The sequence below is a fragment of the Entelurus aequoreus genome, linkage group LG25 (genome assembly GCF_033978785.1).
Source record: "Entelurus aequoreus isolate RoL-2023_Sb linkage group LG25, RoL_Eaeq_v1.1, whole genome shotgun sequence".
In the NCBI taxonomy this organism is placed as follows: domain Eukaryota; kingdom Metazoa; phylum Chordata; class Actinopteri; order Syngnathiformes; family Syngnathidae; genus Entelurus; species Entelurus aequoreus.
Genome location: NC_084755.1, coordinates 1,597,437 through 1,618,982, shown reverse-complemented (window position 1 = coordinate 1,618,982; position 21,546 = coordinate 1,597,437). Strand labels below are relative to the sequence as shown.

At 42.1% G+C, this 21,546-nt stretch overlaps 1 protein-coding gene across 4 annotated transcripts in view; it reads right to left on the bottom strand.

The window, feature by feature from the left end:
- LOC133642385 (centrosomal protein of 112 kDa-like) overlaps nt 1-21,546 on the bottom strand; it is a 327,796-nt gene that overhangs the window by 265,886 nt on the left and 40,364 nt on the right. For all 4 annotated transcript variants that reach the window (XM_062036544.1, XM_062036545.1, XM_062036543.1 and 1 more), the window contains one exon: nt 259-345. In XM_062036544.1, coding sequence (XP_061892528.1) covers nt 259-345 — 87 coding nt within the window. The remainder of the gene's footprint in view (nt 1-258; nt 346-21,546) is intronic.

Genomic DNA, 21,546 nt, shown 5'->3' with positions numbered 1-21,546 from the left:
GTCCTCTCCGAACACCATCAGTCATTCACATTCATACACATTTTTTTGGTGAGCGGCACTGGGAGCAAGGTGGGTGAAGTGTCTTGCCCAAAGACACAACGGCCGTGACTGAGATGGTGGAAGCAGAATACAAACCAGCAACAACTTAAGTCTACTAACTGAGCCACACCGCCCTTCATCCATTTTTATGAATGGCAAAGTAATGATGTAAACGTTTTCTGCTTGTATTTGTAGCTGTATCATTTTTTTCGTCCTTACTTTGTCAACAGCCACATCGTGTCTCTGCTGCATTTTCAGTTTCTCCTCCAGGTGCTTGGACTCCAATATTTTGACCCTCATGTCTACCTGTAAACAACGAAGCGAGAAACAAAGCGAGATCTTGTTAAAAAAATTATTAACACAACAGAACATTTGCATTGCAAAAATAATATTAGATAGGATAGACTTTATTCATCCCACAATGGTAAAATTGTGTGGTTGCGGAGCAGATGAAGTCCACAAACAAATAGGTAAATACTCATGAAAACAAGAGGGAAACATCAAAGAACACATATGACATAGGACACTAGAATAGCACAGAGGTGATGCAACCAGCTGCCACTTCAGCGGCGCCATTTCTACACACAGCTACAAAGAATCAGAATCAGAAATACTTGAATAATCCCCCAGGGGAAATTGAAGATTTTCAGCACAATCCCATTCAAGAGCAGACAAACAGGCCCAACAAAGCAACCAGGAAAGTCCCAGGCTGCCCACTAACCCCCGGCCAATGTACAGTCTGCACAAATTAGTGACCATTTGTTTAGGGGGATGGAAGTATCCGATACGTGCTCATTCAGCTCCATGAAGCTTGTGCATCCTGAAGCCCTGTCTGTTCCTTTGCATCTCCTCCGGTCTCTCCACGCGGACTCTGGTGTCGCAGGGAGCCAGCAGTTGGTCTCTTGTGCAAACATGGCCATGCTCAAAAAGCTCCCCTCCAGGTAAATCCAAAAGTAACAAAAAAAAGCAGATGTCACGGAAGTGCCACTCCTTTTTGCCCAGTCCCGAAAGTGGCCAAGCCAAATGGCAAACCCAATAAAATAAGAGCTGAGATAGGCTCCAGCACCCCCTGCGACTCCGAGAGGGACAAGCGGTAGAAAACGGATGGATGGAAACATCGAAAGCAGAAAAGAAGGATACACACGAGAGCAGAGCTCCTGTAACCAGCAGCCACAATGAAAAAAGGAAGGTTGTGTTGTCATGCCACAAAAAACACAACTTCTTTAGTTTCAGTTGAACAAAGATCACATGACTCTGGATGAAAGAAGCTGCACGTTTGCTGCGTCTCGCTCCAGAGTGAAGCCAATGATTAAATAAAACATTCATATTTTGAACATGTGAAGCTTTAAAAATGTGAACGACGCGCCAAATTCGGCTCGCGTCTGCCCGAGTGCACGATTAAAACATGTGAGGTTTTGTGTTTGCGTGACTGGAAGACAAAAAAAAGGTTACTCATCAAAAACAGCTGTTTTCATTTGCGCGCTAGCTTTACCCGGATCAAAAGTTACCCACTGTGTCAGAAGGGATCCTCGTAGCTTCTCAGTGGCAAAGGTGACACAACAGTGAAGCTTCAGTTACATTAAAAAAAAAAACTACATCTGAGAATATATTTAAAGCTGTTTAGTGGGGAAAAATGTCAGAAATTCCTGAAGGCACAAAACAATATTGCAGCAAAAGCATTTCAAGTATCTCCAGCAGCTCTGCAGGCGCTTTAAAGGCCTACTGAAAGCCACTACTAGCGACCACGCAGTCTGATAGTTTATATATCAATGATGAAATCTTAACATTGCAACACATGCCAATACGGCCGGGTTAACTTATAAAGTGACATTTTAAATTTCCCGCTAAACTTCCGCTTGGAAACGTCTATGTATGATGACGTATGCGCGTGACGTCACGACGGCAACGGAAGTATTCGTACCCAATGTGTCACCATACAAACTGCTCTGTTTTCATCGAACAATTCCACAGTATTCTGGACATCTGTGTTGGTGAATCTTTTGCAATTTGTTTAATGAACAATGGAGATTGCAAAGAAGAAAGTTGTAGGTGGGATCGGTGTATTAGCGGCTGGCTGCAGCAACACAACAAGGAGTACTTACTTGGATAGCAGACGCCAAGAGGTTATTTTGAATATTTCTACCTCTGCACTTTTTTTTCCAAAACTGTGAATGTTACAGAATATAAGTGTGACTTATTTTGTTATACTGTCAAGCAGTGTTGGCGTTAACGCACTTTTTGTGTCTTTTTAACGCATTGAAATCAGAAAGGACGCAGATTATTAATTTTTTTTACATTTCTTTTTACCATATGTGGCCCACAGCTAATGTTTTAAAGGCCCACGGCACGTTCTAAAAATAATAAAACATAACAAAAGTGAAATAAAAAAGCTTAAAGGTGAAATGTAATTTAGAAAAAGTTGCAATGTTGGTTGCAATGTTGACTAATAAAACAAAGCTGTTTTTTTTTTCTTTCAAACTGTCATTGCTCAAAACATAATATTGAATCAAAATCAATGTTATTATGAATTATTGACCTATCCAAGGTTCCCATTACTTCACATCAAATATTACACTTTGAAAAATATTTTTGGTGGAAAATTTTGCATATTTTGTGTGTTTGCCATAAAAAAACATAGTTTTGTTTGACCAAAAAGGGCGGAAAACAAACAAGCAAAAAAAACAACATAAAAATTTGAAATGAGGAATAGATCCGAAGTTGATGTAGACTCCAGAGATTTGTATGTATGTATGTCCTGGCACACGATTATCATCATTTCATGACCCAAGCAAAACACTTTTTACACTTTTATACTGAAATAAATACACCTACAACTTATTAAATAAAAACATAGAAAAAACTACCAGCAGCGGTAAAGTTTAGATCCATAAAGGAAAGAAGAAAGTGAATGAATGTTTATAACTGAATACATTTACATATGTATAAAAATTTGTTTTCTTTTGTATTATCTTTTTTAATGAATTAAGTAATGTTTATGACAACCTTTTTCCAAAACACAATATAGAATGTGAGATATAACAGGATAATGCATACATTTGTCATTTGTTTTCAAAACGCTTACAAAAAAGTGGGACCCCAAAAATTTACTGTGGGACCCCATTTTTATGACTTGATGGGGTCCCTGGGACCCCATTTTGAAAATTCCTAGCGCCAACACTGCTGTCAACAGAGGAGAAAAAATGCTTTATTTAAAGAAATATATTATTTATAAAGCAAGTTCGAGTATCATTGGCAAATTTTCACCTAGTCCCGGCCTTGGCACGCATATATGTGTCCTCTTTTTGGGATTTCAGAATATGGTCAGCCTAGTTATTGTTGACTTTGGACTAGCGACTGCACAACACACGGCAGGCATGCATCCACAAAAAAATCTACGCCAAACACACACACATACCCCACCCCCCATCCAACGCTCTTGACGCGAATCCCTTAGGGGTGATGGACGGCTGGGCAGCGCCTGAAGAGATGCAGCCTGCCACCGTAGCCCCCACTCCCCCCCCCCCCCTCTATTGCTAGATATCTTGAGATGTACGTTGTAATATGTATATGTGCTTTGCTATGGAGGTTTTTTCCGACTCCAGACTAGGCCCCCTTAGGAGCCCAGTCTAGATTGTATTTTTTTACTCATCCTTCCCCAGCGTTGACCTTTTTCCCATCTTTTACGGGGGGCGCCTTGTGGCGACCCATCAGCATTCCTGTTCTGTAACCCTGTACACTGTTTGTTTGTCTAATCTTGAACGGGTTTGTTGTACTTGTGCAATGACAATAAAGACCTACCTACCTACCTATGTAGTCAAATATCACTACATTTCTCTTTCCACACTTTCATGCACTTGAAAGCCTAACTGAAGTTTAAATGGTTAAGTTGTAGTACATAATTTTTTTTAATTTTGAGAGCATGAAAGTGTGGAATGAGAAATGTAGTGCAGTTTTGACCTAAAGCCACTAGTGAGAGGCACAGTCCCTTCCAGGACAAAGACCAAAGATGCTTACTAAAGACTTGTTTCTCATTGCCAACATAAATCACTGTAATAATGTTATGTTATTTGGTTAATTACCACAGTATATCATATTTCTTGTGAAGTCACCTCTCTTTTAAGTTCCACGTTGACAAATTGTGTTTCTCCTTGCAAACACAAAGGGAAACTTTAATAGAATAGGACAGAGGTCCGGTTGGTTTGATGTCCCGACTCATGTTTAGTCACCGTCTGTGCTGCTGGTGTGTTAATCATCCCTCAGGCAGGGTGACAATGTGATGCCTTTGAACGTGTTGGTGTGTGTGTGTGTGTGTGTGTGTGTGTGTGTGTGTGTGTGTGTGTGTGTGTGCATGCAAGAATGCATGTGTGTGTGTGTGTGTGTGCGTGTGTGTGTGTGCGTACATGCTTAGAATAGAAAGGAATAAATGATGAAAGGAATAACATTAGTTAAACAATACACTTTACCATAAACATAGTTATATATAAAACTGACTGATAACATAATGAACAGAATACAGTGTCCTGATTTTTACCCGGTCTGCAGCACACACAAGAGTGGACATTTGGCAAAACGTGCACCTTGACTGTGTTATTATTTTACTGACAAATACACCACCTGGTGGTGCTGTCATTATTCCCCAAAGTTTGACCCCGGAAAACAGACTGACTTCAAATTTGTCACAAAGCTCATAAAAACAAAAACACCCCAAATTTGGTGCTCGGATTTGAGCAACTGACGAGCGCATTAGTGTAAAATTTGAGAATGTTTGATTGGAAAACATGGCCCCTTCAAGCAAAACATCTTTGAAGGGGCATCCTTAAGGAGACTGACATTTGTCTCATGATTATAATAATATATTATATATAATATATCATTAATATTAATATAATAATATAACCTAAAGAGGCAAGCAGTAGAAAAAAGATGGATGGATGGATATATAATATTAAAGGCCTACTGAAAGCCACTACTAGCGACCACGCAGTCTGATAGTTTATATATCAATGATGACATCTTAACATTGCAACACATGCCAATACGGCCGGGTTAACTTATAAAGTGACATTTTAAAATTCCCGCCACACTTCCGGTTGAAAAACTCCTTTGGATATGATTTATGCGCGTGACGTCATAAAATCCACGGAAGTGGTTGGACCCCATCGAACCCGATACAGAAACCTCTTGTTTTCTTCGACAAAATTCCACAGTATTCTGGACATCTGTGTTGGTGAATCTTTTGCAATTTGTTTAATGAACAATGGAGGCTGCAAAGAAGAACGTTGTAGGTGGGATCGGTGTATTAGCGGCTAAGTACAATACTTACAGCAACACAACAAGGACTACTTACTACGCCTAGCCGATGCTTGCCGCCAAACCCACGGATGAAGTCCTTCGTCGCGCCGTCGATCGCTGGAACGCAGGTGAGCACGGCTGTTGATGGGAAGATGAGGGCTGGCTGGCGTAGGTGGAGCGCTAATGTTTTTATCATAGTTCTGTGAGGTCCGGTTGCTAAGTTGCTAAATTAGCCTTAGCGTCGTTAGCAACAGCATTGTTAAGCCTTACAAGGCTGAGAATTTTTAACCGTGTAGTTACATGTACATGGTTTAATAGTATTGTTGATCTTCTGTCTATCCTTCCAGTCAGGGGTTTATTTATTTTGTTTCTATCTTCATTTGAGAACGATGCTATCACGTTAGCTCCGTAGCTAAGTGTGTCACCGATGTATTGTCGTGGGGATAAAAGTCACTTTAAATGTCCATTTCGTGTTGTCGACTCTCATTTTCAAGAGGATATAGTATCCGAGGTGGTTTAAAATACAAATCCGTGATCCACAATAGAAAAAGGAGAGAGTGTGGAATCCAATGAGCCAGCTTGTACCTAAGTTACGGTCAGAGCGAAAAAAGATACGTCCATCACTGTCTCTCCAGTCCTTCACTGTAACGTTCCTCATCTACGAATCTTTCATCCTCGCTCAAATTAATGGGGTAATCGTCGCTTTGTCGCTCCGAATCTCTCGCTCCATTGTAAACAACGGGGAATTGTGAGGAATACTAGCTCCTGTGACGTCACGTTACTTCCGGTACAGGCAAGGCTTTTTTTTCCGATGTCACATGTCACCTGCAAACATGACGCACATGTTTTGGTCTTGTCCCCATTTGCTGGACTATTGGACAACTATTTTCAAACACCTTGCTAAGGCATTGGATTTAAACCTGACACCATGTGCAGAAATGGCCATTTTTGGGACGGTATCAGATCCCCAAATAAGGAGAAAATTTAAGGATAGTATCGCCTTTGCATCCTTATTAGCACGTAGGAGAATTTTGCTGGAGTGGAAGTCACCATTTTGCCCCAAAGCCTCCTTATGGCTTAAAGACCTTATGATTTATTTAGATCTGGAGAAAATAAAGTTCAATCTTAGGGGGGCACCTGGGAAGTTTTATTCTGTTTGGGGTGGTGTGGTTGACTACATAGCTAAATTAAAGACGCTATAGGATACATGAAAAGTTCACCTTTCACAAACCAGCTTCCTTTTTTATTTTTTATTTACATTTATTCTGGGTGTATATTTATTATCTGCCTATGTTGAGAAGAAAGTGATGTACTAATTATTTTCCATTTGTGACTGTACCTTTAACTTATGTAGGACCTGGGGGGGGGGGGGTTTGTGTGTGTATGGTGTGTGTGTGTTGGGTTGCTGTTCTTGGAAGTGGGTGGGGAAAAAAAAAAAAAAAAGGAAAATGTGATTACTGTTCTATTGTATAGTGTAATACCTGTCAAATTCAATAAAAACATTTATTTAAAAAAAAAAAATTTTTTAAATTAAAAAGGAGAGAGTGTGGAATCCAATGAGCCAGCTTGTACCTAAGTTACGGTCAGAGCGAAAAAAGATACGTCCATCACTGCCTCTCAAGTCCTTCACTGTAACGTTCCTCATCTACGAATCTTTCATCCTCGCTCAAATTAATGGGGTAATCGTCGCTTTGTCGCTCCGAATCTCTCTCGCTCCATGGTAAACAACGGGAAATTGTGAGGAATACTAGCTCCTGTGACGTCACGTTACTTCCGGTACAGGCAAGGCTTTTTTTTATCAGCGAGCAAAAGTTGCGAGCTTTATCTTCGATTTTCTCTACTAAATCCTTTCAGCAAAAATATGGCAATATTGCGAAATGATCAAGTATGACACACAGAATGGATCTGCTATTCCCGTTTAAATGAAAAAAATTCATTTCAGTAGGCCTTTAATATTTGCATGCTGGATCTATTTAACTGGCCTCAACGAAATTGACAAGATCTTGGGTTTGGGAGAACCTACTTGTCGTGACGGAGAGGTTGTTGCTGGACACGCGACGGACTCTTGAGAGAAGAAGGAGCCTTTTCAGTGGAGGACGTGAAGATATCTACCTATTCGGAATTATGACAACAGGACATCTGCTGATTGGAGTAAGCGTTGCTCTGGTTTGTCCACAAATTGGAAGTTGCTGGCAGTCTTCAAAGTACCCCAAAGCTGCCACAAATGATTGGAGGATGCGGGAAGAACTGTGGACACTCTTGTGATTTGGATCACATCGGACTGTCTGCCCCGCAGGATTTTGAGGACCAGTCATAGACAATTTAGAGTGAAAAGCTCATTTTATTTTCACTCGTATACAAAACATTCTAACTTGGATTGTTTCCCTGGCTTGGAGACTCTCCTGAAGGACAGTGCAGCGAAGACACAACAAACTCCCGTCTTGTCTCTCATGGACACACACCTGTCGTTGTTGACTTTGGACTTATCGGCTGCACGACATCAAGGCCGCGGAACAGAGACACACTGCAGGCTTACACACACACATGCATCCACAAAAATAATATACGCTACACACACATACTCCACCCCCAATCCAACACCCTCAACGCAAATCCCATAGGTGTACAGCGCCACTAATGGACATTGGAGTGTTACTTTCAAAGGCAAAATTAATGTATTGCTAGAAACATAATTTTATATGGGACTTTATTGTAGGGATGTCCGATAATGGCTTTTTGCCGATATCCGATATTCCGATATTGTCCAACTCTTTAATTACCGATACCGATATCAACCGATACCGATATCAACCAATATATACAGTCGTGGAATTAACACATTATTATGCCTAATTTGGACAACCAGGTATGGTGAAAATAAGGTACTTTTAAAAAAAATTTATAAAATAAAATTAAATAAATTAAAAACATTTTCTTGAATAAAAAAGAAAGTAAAACAATATAAAAACAGTTACATAGAAACTAGTAATGAATGAAAATGAGTAAAATTAACTGTTAAAGGTTAGTACTATTAGTGGACCAGCAACACGCACAATCATGTGTGCTTACGGACTGTATCCCTTGCAGACTGTATTGATATATATTGATATATAATGTAGGAACCAGAATATTAATAACAGAAAGAAACGACCCTTTTGTGTGAATGAGGGGAAACCTCCCTCCCCCAATGGGGGAGGGAGGTTTTTTGGGTTGGTGCACTAATTGTAAGTGTATCTTGTGTTCTTTATGTTGATTTAATTTTTTTTTTTTAATTTAAAAAACCGATACCGATAATAAAAAACCGATACCGATAATTTCCGATATTACATTTTAACGCATTTATCGGCCGATATTATCGGACATCTCTACTTTATTGTATTATATGCATAGTACATGTTCCAAAAAGAAAAAAGCATAAAACTCACTATATTTAAATATACTAAATGTAAAAAAGGGAATACATATTCAAAATAATCTAGTTTGGTTACGCCATCATGAGCGCAACACACGGTTGTAAAAGTTTCAACTACAATTGTAAATAAGATGTCAAAAGCAAACTGAAATCAAATACACACAGCTTAAAGATTGATCAATACCTATTTATGATGATTTATCAAAATATAAAAGAAACGCTCATGACGGTTACACCAAAAAGTAACGCTATGAATCGCGTTTTTCCAAGTTTTTGGGGCATTTTTATGCTATTTTCAAGCATCTCCTTTTTATTATCATTGATTTTAAATGGTCAAACTAATGCATATTATATATGCATGCCCTAGTAAACAAAAACAAAGGCATATTTATTTTGATTGTTACATTTTAAAGTACATTTGTGCAGGTGGGTGCGAATGTACCCATTACCAGAGATGTACACATAGGGGTGATGGATGGATGGGCAGCGCCTGAGAGCTGCGGCCGATTTTTGTCTTGACCCGAGATCTACAAAGCGGAGAGGAAGCAGGACCTGACTCCCCTCCAGGCACTTTTTCTTTGAACTGTTTTGTGACCAAAGGCAGCGGCTGTTTACGACCCCCCTTCCTTTAGAAACAGCTGTTGCCATGTAATCAGGGAAAGTCCAAATAAAAGAGAGGAGTGTGGTGGGAGACTGTACAGGGGTACAGGTCTACGCGTTTCTCCTCATTGAGCCAAATTTAATTCTGTCTCTGTTTAATTCCTTGCTTCTTTGTCTGTTTAATAAATGTCATCAGTGTTTGAACCTTACAGTAGCCATCCACAAGCTTCTGCTTGAATTTTTGACCACTCCTCTTGACAAAATTGGTGCAGTTCAGCTAAACGTGTTGGTTTTCTGACATGGACTTGTTTCTTCAGCATTGACCACACATTTAAGTCAGGACTTTGGGAAGGCCATTCTAAAACCTTCATTCTAGCCTGATTTAGCCATTCCTTTACCACTTTTGACATGTGTTTGGGGTCATTGTCCTGTTGGAACACCCAACTACGCCCAAGACCCAACCTCCGGGCTGATGATTTTAGGTTGTCCTGAAGAATTTGGAGGTAATCCTCCTTTTTTTCCCATTGTCCCATTTACTCTCTGTAAAGCACCAGTTCCATTGGCAGCAAAACAGGCCCAGAGCATATTACTACCAACATTTTATCCATTTACATTTTTATTAATTTGCTTTCATTGATGACGAGGTTGTTGTTTTCCCTTTTTAGTCAAATTAATATTGGAGCGAGTTGATTTTATTTTTTTTAACTCAATAAAAAATAACTCAAGGGAATGACCAGTGTATTTTTTTTCTCATGTTCAAAATAATTTGATAATTTTCTTCATTATACCCAGAGATAAAATGTGAGTATTTTTGTCAAGTTTTTGATTCAATACATGTTATAGTACAAGTGTAACAAAACTATAAGTGGCGTTATCGCCATTTTTGGAATCGAACAGAGTTTGTGGCTCTAGGTGGGTTTTATTTTGGGGGGAAATGGGCTCAAATGGCTCTGTTGCAAGTCTCGACATCTATTTTAGTAACATGCATATGTGCTTTGCTATGGAATTTTTTTTCCACCTTAAGAGCCCAGTCTAGATTGTATTTTTTTACTCATCCTCCCCCAGCGTTTACCTTTTTCCCATCTTTTACGGGGCGCCTTGTGGCGACCCATCAGCGTTCCTGTTCTGTAACCCTGTACACTGTTTGTTCGTCTAATCTTGAACGGGTTTGTGCTGAAAACAAAGTTTCGTTGTACTTGTGCAATGACAATAAAGACCTATCCTATCCTATCCTGACATGTGAACATGTTCCAGCCTTTGTGGGCATTAAAACACCATCCATCCATCCATCCATCTTCTTCCGCTTATCCGAGGTCGGGTCGCGGGGGCAGCAGCTTAAGCAGGGAAGCCCAGACTTTCCTCTCCCCAGCCACTTCGTCCAGCTCCTCCCGGGGGATCCCGAGGCGTTCCCAGGCCAGCCTGGAGACATAGTCTTCCCAACGTGTCCTGGGTCTTCCCCGTGGCCTCCTACCGGTCGGACGTGCCCTAAACACCTCCCTAGGGAGGCGTTCGGGTGGCATCCTGACCAGATGCCCAAACCACCTCATCTGGCTCCTCTCCATGTGGAGGAGCAGCGGCTTTACTTTGAGCTCCCCCCGGATGACAGAGCTTCTCACCCTATCTCTAAGGGAGAGCCCCGCCACTCGGCGGAGGAAACTCATTTGGGCCGCTTGTACCCGTGATCTTGTCCTTTCGGTCATGACCCAAAGCTCATGACCATAGGTGAGGATGGGAACGTAGATCGACCGGTAAATTGAGAGCTTTGCCTTCCGGCTCAGCTCCTTCTTCACCACAACGGATCGATACAGCGTCCGCATTACTGAAGACGCCGCACCAATCCGCCTGTCGATCTCACCATCCACTCTTCCCTCACTCGTGAACAAGACTCCGAGGTACTTGAACTCCTCCACTTGGGGCAGGGTCTCCTCCGCAACCCGGAGATGGCACTCCACCCTTTTCCGGGCGAGAACCATGGATTCGGACTTGGAGGTGCTGATTCTCATCCCAGTCGCTTCACACTCAGCTGCGAACCGATCCAGCGAGAGCTGAAGATCCTGGCCAGATGAAGCCATCAGGACCACATCATCTGCAAAAAGCAGAGACCTAATCCTGCAGCCACCAAACAAGATCCCCTCAACGCCTTGACTGCGCCTAGAAATTCTGTCCATAAAAGTTATGAACAGAATCGGTGACAAAGGGCATTAAAACACAGTCTTTAAAAACCATTAAAAATAAAAAGCCAAAGATGTGCCCTTCACTTTACATCATAAAAAAATCTAATAATAGTAAACACATTACCCTGAATTCTCTTTGGGGATTCGTAAAGTATTCTAATCTTTCCATTAAATATAAAAGTAGTCTGAGATGCATTGAGGATACCCTTCATTAATGCACTTTATTCCAAAACTGTACCCTTGATGATATTCTGTTTAGTAATCTGCTTCTTTCTAGTCTTTTCCCCGTTACATCACCATTTGTTGGTGCAATTGAAAGGACCACAAGAGACCTGTCATAGTATAAAGGGGCCAAAAGACAGTGACAGATGAAGCAAGGATGAGAGGAAGAAAGAGAAGGATGGCGGTGATTGAAAAGCAGGAGAATAAGCGGAGACCTGATTCTGTAGGCTCCCAAAAAAGGCACATGTGGGGGTGTCACTCTCTCAGCCTCTCTTCAAATGCTCTTTGGAGAAAGTTTGTCAAACTAGATCAGGAGCGTTAAAAACTTGTTTATAAAAGGCGTCAGTGAAAGAAGGAGGAGGAATGTCGTACACCTAAGGCTTCACAGACGCTTTCAATCAGCCCGTCTGTGTGGTACAGCTTTTTCCCCCTCCTCTCTTCTTCAGAGTCATAGCTGGCGCTGTAAGATGCCATGTTGTTTGACATTCTGCTATTGAAAGGATGAGAGGGTATAGGAGTAAGAAGGAAGGGGAGGTGTGTACGGGCGAGGCGAAGACGGAAACGGCGCAGGGTCAAGGCTTTTTTTCCTCAGGGGGGATGTGTTCACAAAACGTCTGCAAAGTGTTCAGGCTTCAAAAGCAAGGTTGCTTCTGTGCATCTTTTTTTTTTTCCTGTCGGAGATGTACGATGCTGTGGTATGTGACTTTCATCCTTTGTAAACAACACAGATGCTCAAGGATAGTCGGGATGCAGTGTTCGAATATCTACTGACAGGCAAAACAATGTCGTGTGCACCGCCTGACAGTTCTAAATCATTGGAGTTTGTTCACACACTGATGAGAGAAGCATTTGGTTCTGAAACACAGTACCTCACTAAAGTAAGCACACCCCTTGCATTTCCTGTTTAATACAGTGCATCCTTTCAAGGAATAATACAGTACGAAGCATAAATATGCTGTACTTCAGAGTGGTTCTCAAGTGGTTGGGTTGCAAAACTCACCATCATGCCTTAATGACAGATGAGCAGAGGTGGGTAGTAACGCGCTACATTTACTCCGTTACATCTACTTGAGTAACTTTTGGGATAAATTGTACTTCTAAGGGTAGTTTTAATGCAACATACTTTTACTTTTACTCCGCTCCATTTATCTACATTCAGCGTGCTACTCGCTACTGATTTTTATCCATCTGTTAATGTACGCTTTGTTTGTTTTGGTTTGTCAGACAGACCTTCAAAGTAGGATCTATCGCATGCCTGCGTTTCACCAATCAAATGCAGTCACTGGTGACGCTTGACTCCGTTTCACCAATCAAATGCAGTCACTGGTGACGTTTGACTCCGTTTCACCAATCAAATGCAGTCACTGGTGACGTTTGACTCCGTTTCACCAATCAAATGCAGTCACTGGTGACGTTTGACTCCGTTTCACCAATCAAATGCAGTCACTGGTGACGCTTGACTCCGTTTCACCAATCAAATGCAGTCACTGGTGACGTTTGACTCCGTTTCACCAATCAAATGCAGTCACTGGTGACGTTTGACTCCGTTTCACCAATCAAATGCAGTCACTGGTGACGTTTCACCAATCAAATGCAGTCACTGGTGACGCTTGACTCCGTTTCACCAATCAAATGCAGTCACTGGTGACGCTTGACTCCGTTTCACCAATCAAATGCAGTCACTGGTGACGTTTGACTCCGTTTCACCAATCAAATGCAGTCACTGGTGACGTTTGACTCCGTTTCACCAATCAAATGCAGTCACTGGTGACGTTTGACTCCGTTTCACCAATCAAATGCAGTCACTGGTGACGTTTGACTCCGTTTCACCAATCAAATGCAGTCACTGGTGACGTTTGACTCCGTTTCACCAATCAAATGCAGTCACTGGTGACGTTTCACCAATCAAATGCAGTCACTGGTGACGCTTGACTCCGTTTCACCAATCAAATGCAGTCACTGGTGACGCTTGACTCCGTTTCACCAATCAAATGCAGTCACTGGTGACGTTTGACTCCGTTTCACCAATCAAATGCAGTCACTGGTGACGTTTGACTCCGTTTCACCAATCAAATGCAGTCACTGGTGACGTTTGACTCCGTTTCACCAATCAAATGCAGTCACTGGTGACGTTTGACTCCGTTTCACCAATCAAATGCAGTCACTGGTGACGTTTGACTCCGTTTCACCAATCAAATGCAGTCACTGGTGACGCTTGACTCCGTTTCACCAATCAAATGCAGTCACTGGTGACGCTTGACTCCGTTTCACCAATCAAATGCAGTCACTGGTGACGTTTGACTCCGTTTCACCAATCAAATGCAGTCACTGGTGACGCTTGACTCCGTTTCACCAATCAAATGCAGTCACTGGTGACGCTTGACTCCGTTTCACCAATCAAATGCAGTCACTGGTGACGTTTGACTCCGTTTCACCAATCAAATGCAGTCACTGGTGACGTTTGACTCCGTTTCACCAATCAAATGCAGTCACTGGTAACGTTTGACTCCGTTTCACCAATCAAATGCAGTCACTGGTGACGTTTGACTCCGTTTCACCAATCAAATGCAGTCACTGGTGACGCTTGACTCCGTTTCACCAATCAAATGCAGTCACTGGTGACGTTTGACTCCGTTTCACCAATCAAATGCAGTCACTGGTGACGTTTGACTCCGTTTCACCAATCAAATGCAGTCACTGGTGACGTTTGACTCCGTTTCACCAATCAAATGCAGTCACTGGTGACGCTTGACTCCGTTTCACCAATCAAATGCAGTCACTGGTGACGCTTGACTCCGTTTCACCAATCAAATGCAGTCACTGGTGACGTTTGACTCCGTTTCACCAATCAAATGCAGTCACTGGTGACGTTTGACTCCGTTTCACCAATCAAATTCAGTCACTGGTGACGTTTGACTCCGTTTCACCAATCAAATGCAGTCACTGGTGACGTTTGACTCCGTTTCACCAATCAAATGCAGTCACTGGTGACGTTTCACCAATCAAATGCAGTCACTGGTGACGCTTGACTCCGTTTCACCAATCAAATGCAGTCACTGGTGACGCTTGACTCCGTTTCACCAATCAAATGCAGTCACTGGTGACGTTTGACTCCGTTTCACCAATCAAATGCAGTCACTGGTGACGTTTGACTCCGTTTCACCAATCAAATGCAGTCACTGGTGACGTTTGACTCCGTTTCACCAATCAAATGCAGTCACTGGTGACGTTTGACTCCGTTTCACCAATCAAATGCAGTCACTGGTGACGTTTGACTCCGTTTCACCAATCAAATGCAGTCACTGGTGACGCTTGACTCCGTTTCACCAATCAAATGCAGTCACTGGTGACGCTTGACTCCGTTTCACCAATCAAATGCAGTCACTGGTGACGTTTGACTCCGTTTCACCAATCAAATGCAGTCACTGGTGACGCTTGACTCCGTTTCACCAATCAAATGCAGTCACTGGTGACGCTTGACTCCGTTTCACCAATCAAATGCAGTCACTGGTGACGTTTGACTCCGTTTCACCAATCAAATGCAGTCACTGGTGACGTTTGACTCCGTTTCACCAATCAAATGCAGTCACTGGTAACGTTTGACTCCGTTTCACCAATCAAATGCAGTCACTGGTGACGTTTGACTCCGTTTCACCAATCAAATGCAGTCACTGGTGACGCTTGACTCCGTTTCACCAATCAAATGCAGTCACTGGTGACGTTTGACTCCGTTTCACCAATCAAATGCAGTCACTGGTGACGTTTGACTCCGTTTCACCAATCAAATGCAGTCACTGGTGACGTTTGACTCCGTTTCACCAATCAAATGCAGTCACTGGTGACGTTTGACTCCGTTTCACCAATCAAATACAGTCACTGGTGACGCTTGACTCCGTTTCACCAATCAAATGCAGTCACTGGTGACGCTTGACTCCGTTTCACCAATCAAATGCAGTCACTGGTGACGTTTGACTCCGTTTCACCAATCAAATGCAGTCACTGGTGACGTTTGACTCCGTTTCACCAATCAAATGCAGTCACTGGTGACGCTTGACTCCGTTTCACCAATCAAATGCAGTCACTGGTGACGTTTGACTCCGTTTCACCAATCAAATGCAGTCACTGGTGACGTTTGACTCCGTTTCACCAATCAAATGCAGTCACTGGTGACGCTTGACTCCGTTTCACCAATCAAATGCAGTCACTGGTGACGCTTGACTCCGTTTCACCAATCAAATGCAGTCACTGGTAACGTTTGACTCCGTTTCACCAATCAAATGCAGTCAGTGGTGACGTTTGACTCCGTTTCACCAATCAAATGCAGTCACTGGTGACGTTTGACTCCGTTTCACCAATCAAATGCAGTCACTGGTGACGTTTGACTCCGTTTCACCAATCAAATGCAGTCACTGGTGACGCTTGACTCCGTTTCACCAATCAAATGCAGTCACTGGTGACGTTTGACTCCGTTTCACCAATCAAATGCAGTCACTGGTGACGTTTGACTCCGTTTCACCAATCAAATGCAGTCACTGGTGACGCTTGACTCCGTTTCACCAATCAAACAGAGCCATGCGGTCACATGATTAACTGCACAGAAAGTTTCAGCGGCAAACAACAAGCTTAAGCTTACATGAACTCAACGTCAAATTTGAGGAAGCACATCGCGGTAAGTAACATTAGTAGATTTTTTGGCTGTCTCCGTAGGCTAATAGTCATCTTATAATTTTCTTGGGCTACACTGCAAAAACTGAAATCTAAGTAAGATGAAATATCTCAAATAAGGGTGATATTTGCTTATTTTCTGTCTGATAAGATCATTCTTCTCACTAAGCAGATTTTATGTTAGAGTGTTTTACTTGTTTTAAGTGTTTTGGTCCTAAATGATCTCAGTAAGATATTACAGCTTGTTGCTGAGATGTTATGACCTATATTGAGTAAAACATGCTTGAAACTAGAATATCAACTGTTGCAAAGCTGTGTCATCAACACTCACAAGTATAAAACTACTTTTTTAAAGTAATCATTTCTTATTTTAAGCATGAAAAAAAAAAAACATGACTTTGACACAATTGTGTCTCATAATTAAAACGGATGACGGCCAAATAGACTTCGCTGTTTTATTTTCAATGAAACAATAGAAAACACGTACTCATATAGTAGTACAGTTGGCACAGTACAGTAAACGGACAGTTAATATTTAAACATTTAACATTTCTAACAATTTTGAACAAAAATAGTTCATGCACATTCAGGTAAATTCTTTAAAATTACAATTAAAACATTTTTGGCCGAGGGCCGTTCTGTATATATGCACACTAATTGACTGAAAGAGCACGCACTTGGCGCGATGATGTCATGATATCGATGGAAAAATGCATTTTTAGACAATATGATTTGCCTGAGCGGCTAGGAGACCCCGAGAGTAACAAGCCTTGTTGCCTTTCCATTAAGAACAATAAATTAGTTTTTAGTATAAGTTTGCTGGTTTCAAGAAATGTAATGCCGAGCGCATATCATTATGTCAAGATAATGGCACTAGCATTTACTTCATTTAAGAATATTTTTCAACATATTGAGCAAAAAGGTCTCATATTATATTTTTCTACCGAGAAAAGTGCACTTGTTATTAGTGAGAATATACTTATTTTAAGGTATTTTTGGGTTCATTGAGGTTAGCTAATTTGACTTGTTTTGGAAAGTCTTGACAAGCCAAATTTTCTTGTTCTATTGGCAGATAATTTTGCTTAGTTCAAATAAAATACCCCTCATTTTTGTATTTTTTGTTCTTGTTTTTGAACACTGACTTTTTGCAGTGTACCAGCTATCTACTTTTTAGTAAAAAAGAAAAGAAAAAGAAAGACCAAATCTAAAATCAAGGGCTTGCTCTATCCCAGAGGATATGTAGATTAGAGACACTGCATCATTATGGCATTGCAAAGCCAAGCAGGGTCTGATCCCCAGTCGGGGGCGTGTGACCATTGAGAGTGACAACATGACACCATAACACTCACCCTGCTGCCAACGATCCCTGAGGTGAGGTACCGAGAGGGAGGCTTTTTAAGGATATGCACACTTTCACAGATGCCAAAGATGAAAATCATGTTTTAATCAGTTAGACTATCACTGGGCTCTGTTGCTGAACTCAACGGTCGCCATGTAATCGAATCTCCAAATAAAGGTTACTTAAAGGCCTACTGAAATTATTTTTTTTAATTTAAACGGGAATAGCAGATCCATTCTATGTGTCATACTTGATCATTTCGCGATATTGCCATATTTTTGCTGAAAGGATTTAGTAGAGAAAATCGACGATAAATTTCGCAACTTTTGCTCGCTGATAAAAAAAAGCCTTGCCTGTACCGGAAGTAGCGTGACGTCACAGGAGCTAGTATTCCTCACAATTCCCCGTTGTTTACAATGGAGCGAGAGAGATTCGGACCGAGAAAGTGACGATTACCCCATTAATTTGAGCGAGGATGAAAGATTCGTAGATGAGGAACGTTACAGTGAAGGACTTGAGAGGCAGTGATGGACGTATCTTTTTTCGCTACGAAGGACTTCGCCCGATGCGTTTGGCGGCCCGGAGACGTAGGAAGTCAAGGTAAGGTCGCCGGCTAGCGCGTCTGCTCTCCAACAAAGTCCTCCTGGTTGTGTTGCTGTAGTCCGCCGCTAATACACCGATCCCACCTACAACTGTCTTCTTTGCAGCCTTCATTGTTCATTAAACAAATTGCAAAAGATGTCCAGAATACTGTGGAATTATGAAATGAAAACAGAGCTTTTTGTATAGGATTCTACGGGGTACCATAACTTCCGTTATACTGACTTCGTCACACGCATACGTCATCATACCGCGACGTTTCAGCCGGATATTTCCCGGGAAATTTAAAATGTCACTTTATAAGTTAACCCGGCCGTATTGGCATGTGTTGCGATGTTAAGATTTCATCATTGATGTATAAACTATCAGACTGCGTGGTCGGTAGTAGTGGGTTTCAGTAGGCCTTTAACTCGGAGCACTTGTATGATGTGCTAAAGTAGGCATTGCAGGACAGCATTTTCCACAGTTCCTCAAACAGTCTGCGACTGAAAAGTCAAGGCGGTTTACGGGGAGATTTCTCAGCTGTCACTCATTGTTCCATATAAAAAGGAACAGTTTGCATTCTTGTCTGTGCAGCTGGTGGCACAGTCGGAGGAGTTCAGAGCGAAAGCTGAGATGTCCATTAAGCCGCCGTGAGCTTAATGGCATATGGCATATACGTTTAACACTTGAGTAAATTTTCAGCTAAGCCTTCAGGATTAAGGGGAAGTGATGTCACTGTGATTTCCTAGACTCAACATCCATGCGACACGGTTGCGCTGCTCTGCTTTGGCATTACAGAAAATGCACCGTTGTTTAAGGTGAGGATTTGTGGCTCACTTCCACTTCACCTCCGTAGGAAAATAGTGTGTGTGGTCACAGCTGTAGCTTGTGAAATGCCAGGGATCCTGAAATCCCAGGAAGGCTTTCCTAATTGGGAATTTGGACTGACGACATGATCTATCAGGGCTTGACTGACCGCACATCTATTATGATTATTTGGGGTTTAGGGATTCGACAGGTGATTCCCATTCCCTGGGATTTGCCTGTGGCGGATTTCAAAATGAGGTTTCTGCCTTCTTTAGTAGAAAAAAACAACTATTTAGCGCCTTATTTCTGAACTACACATTTCCATATCATATGAATTGTGCCATAATTATTGACTGCATTTTCTAGAGGGGAATCGGTCTCTGAATGTTCTGAACTCCTGTTTTTATGCTGGTGTCTGCATGGGTTTAGCTCAATTTCTTCCAGGACTCAATTTCTTGTGTCCTGGGCATTACGTTAAAGTGCATCCGGCAGTGGAGGCTCCTCTATTGGGTCTTGGGGCACTAGGAGGTTAACCCCTTTACTACTGTTACCCCAGGTGGCCCTTGGCAAAGGCCTAGTACCTGACTGCCCCCTAGCCAGGGATACGGTGAAGACCTCAACGGCGGAGCAGGCGGAAGACGGTAGATTTAAAGGCCTACTGAAATGAAATGTTCTTATTTAAACGGGGATAGCAGGTCCATTCTATGTGTCATACTTGATCATTTTGCGATATTGCCATATTTTTGCTGAAAGGATTTAGTAGAGAACATCGACGATAAAGTTCGCAACTTTTGGTCGCTGATAAAAAAAGACTTGCCTGTATCGGAAGTAGCGTGACGTCACAGGTTGTGGAGCGCCTCACATCTGCACATTGTTTACAATCATTGCCACCAGCAGCAAGAGCGATTCGGACCGAGAAAGCGACGATTACCCCATTAATTTGAGCGAGGATGAAAGATTCGTGGATGAGGAAAGTGAGAGTGAAGGATTAGAGGTCAGTGGAAGCGATTCAGATAGGGAAGATGCTGCGAGAGGCGGGTGGGACCTGATATTCAGCTGGGAATGACTAAAAGAGTAAATAAACACAAGACATATATATACTCTATTAGCCACAACACAACCAGGCTCATATTTAATATGCCACAAATTAATCCGCATAACAAACACCTCCCCCCTCCCGTCCATATAACCCACCAATACAGCTCAAACACCCGCACAACACACTCAATCCCACAGCCCAAAGTACCGTTCACCTCCGTAAAGTTCATACAGCACATATATTTCCCCAAAGTTACGTACGTGACATGCACATAGCAGCACGCACGTACAGGCAAGCGATCAAATGTTTGGAAGCCAAAGCTGTGTAGTCACGGTAGCGCGTCTGCATGTCCAACTCAAAGTCCTCCTAGTTGTGTTGCTGCAGCCGGCCGCTAATACACCGCTTCCCACCTACAGCTTTCTTCTTTGCTGTCTTCATTGTTCATTAAACAAATTGCAAAAGATTCACCAACACAGATGTCCAGAATACTGTGGAATTTTGAGATGAAAACAGACGACTTAATAGCTGGCCACAATGCTGTCCCAATATGTCCGCTACAATCCGTGACGTCACGCGCAAACGTCATCATACAGAGACGTTTTCAGCAGGATATTTCGCGGGAAATTTAAAATTGCACTTTACTAATCTAACCCGGCCGTATTGGCATGTGTTGCAATGTTAAGATTTCATCATTGATGTATAAACTATCAGACTGCGTGGTTGGTAGTAGTGGGTTTCAGTAAGCCTTTAAGAACTACCACAACGGCTGCGATGGCGGAGGAAGGCTGCAGCAGAAAAGGGTCCCCAGTCGTCTTGGACTCCATGCCACTGGACCCTGACCCCGATTCTGTCATGGATCGTGTGGTGACTGTTTGTGCACCAGTCTCCCCACGTAAAAGAAAGTCACGCACAGGCATCCTCCATAAAGGGATACACCCCTACCAGGAGGATCGTCATACTCGTTCGAGTGACCGCAGATGATGATGAGCTCAATTTCTAATTGCCTCTGCTGGTTGCAGTCTAACAGTGTACTTACTATATGTTGAACAAACTACTCAACAATCAATCAATCAAGATAAATATCAATGATTACATTAAAATGCATGTTTAGAAGTCGCATGTCGAGTCACAAATCAAAATGAATATTGTTTAAATTGATAATGTGGACTTTTCAGCTTTAAATGACTTTCCCAACCTGTGTATGTATCCAGTGAGTGCTAACAGATATAGTCTGTGCTGGCAAAAAGAAACTACAAACTGCAGTCGACCATGTTCACGACTTGACTTTGTCAAGTTGAAATACATTTTGGAACATGGATCCTTTACAGACAGCCCACGTGCCTTTATTTAGCGAACATCACCCAAATAACAAAAT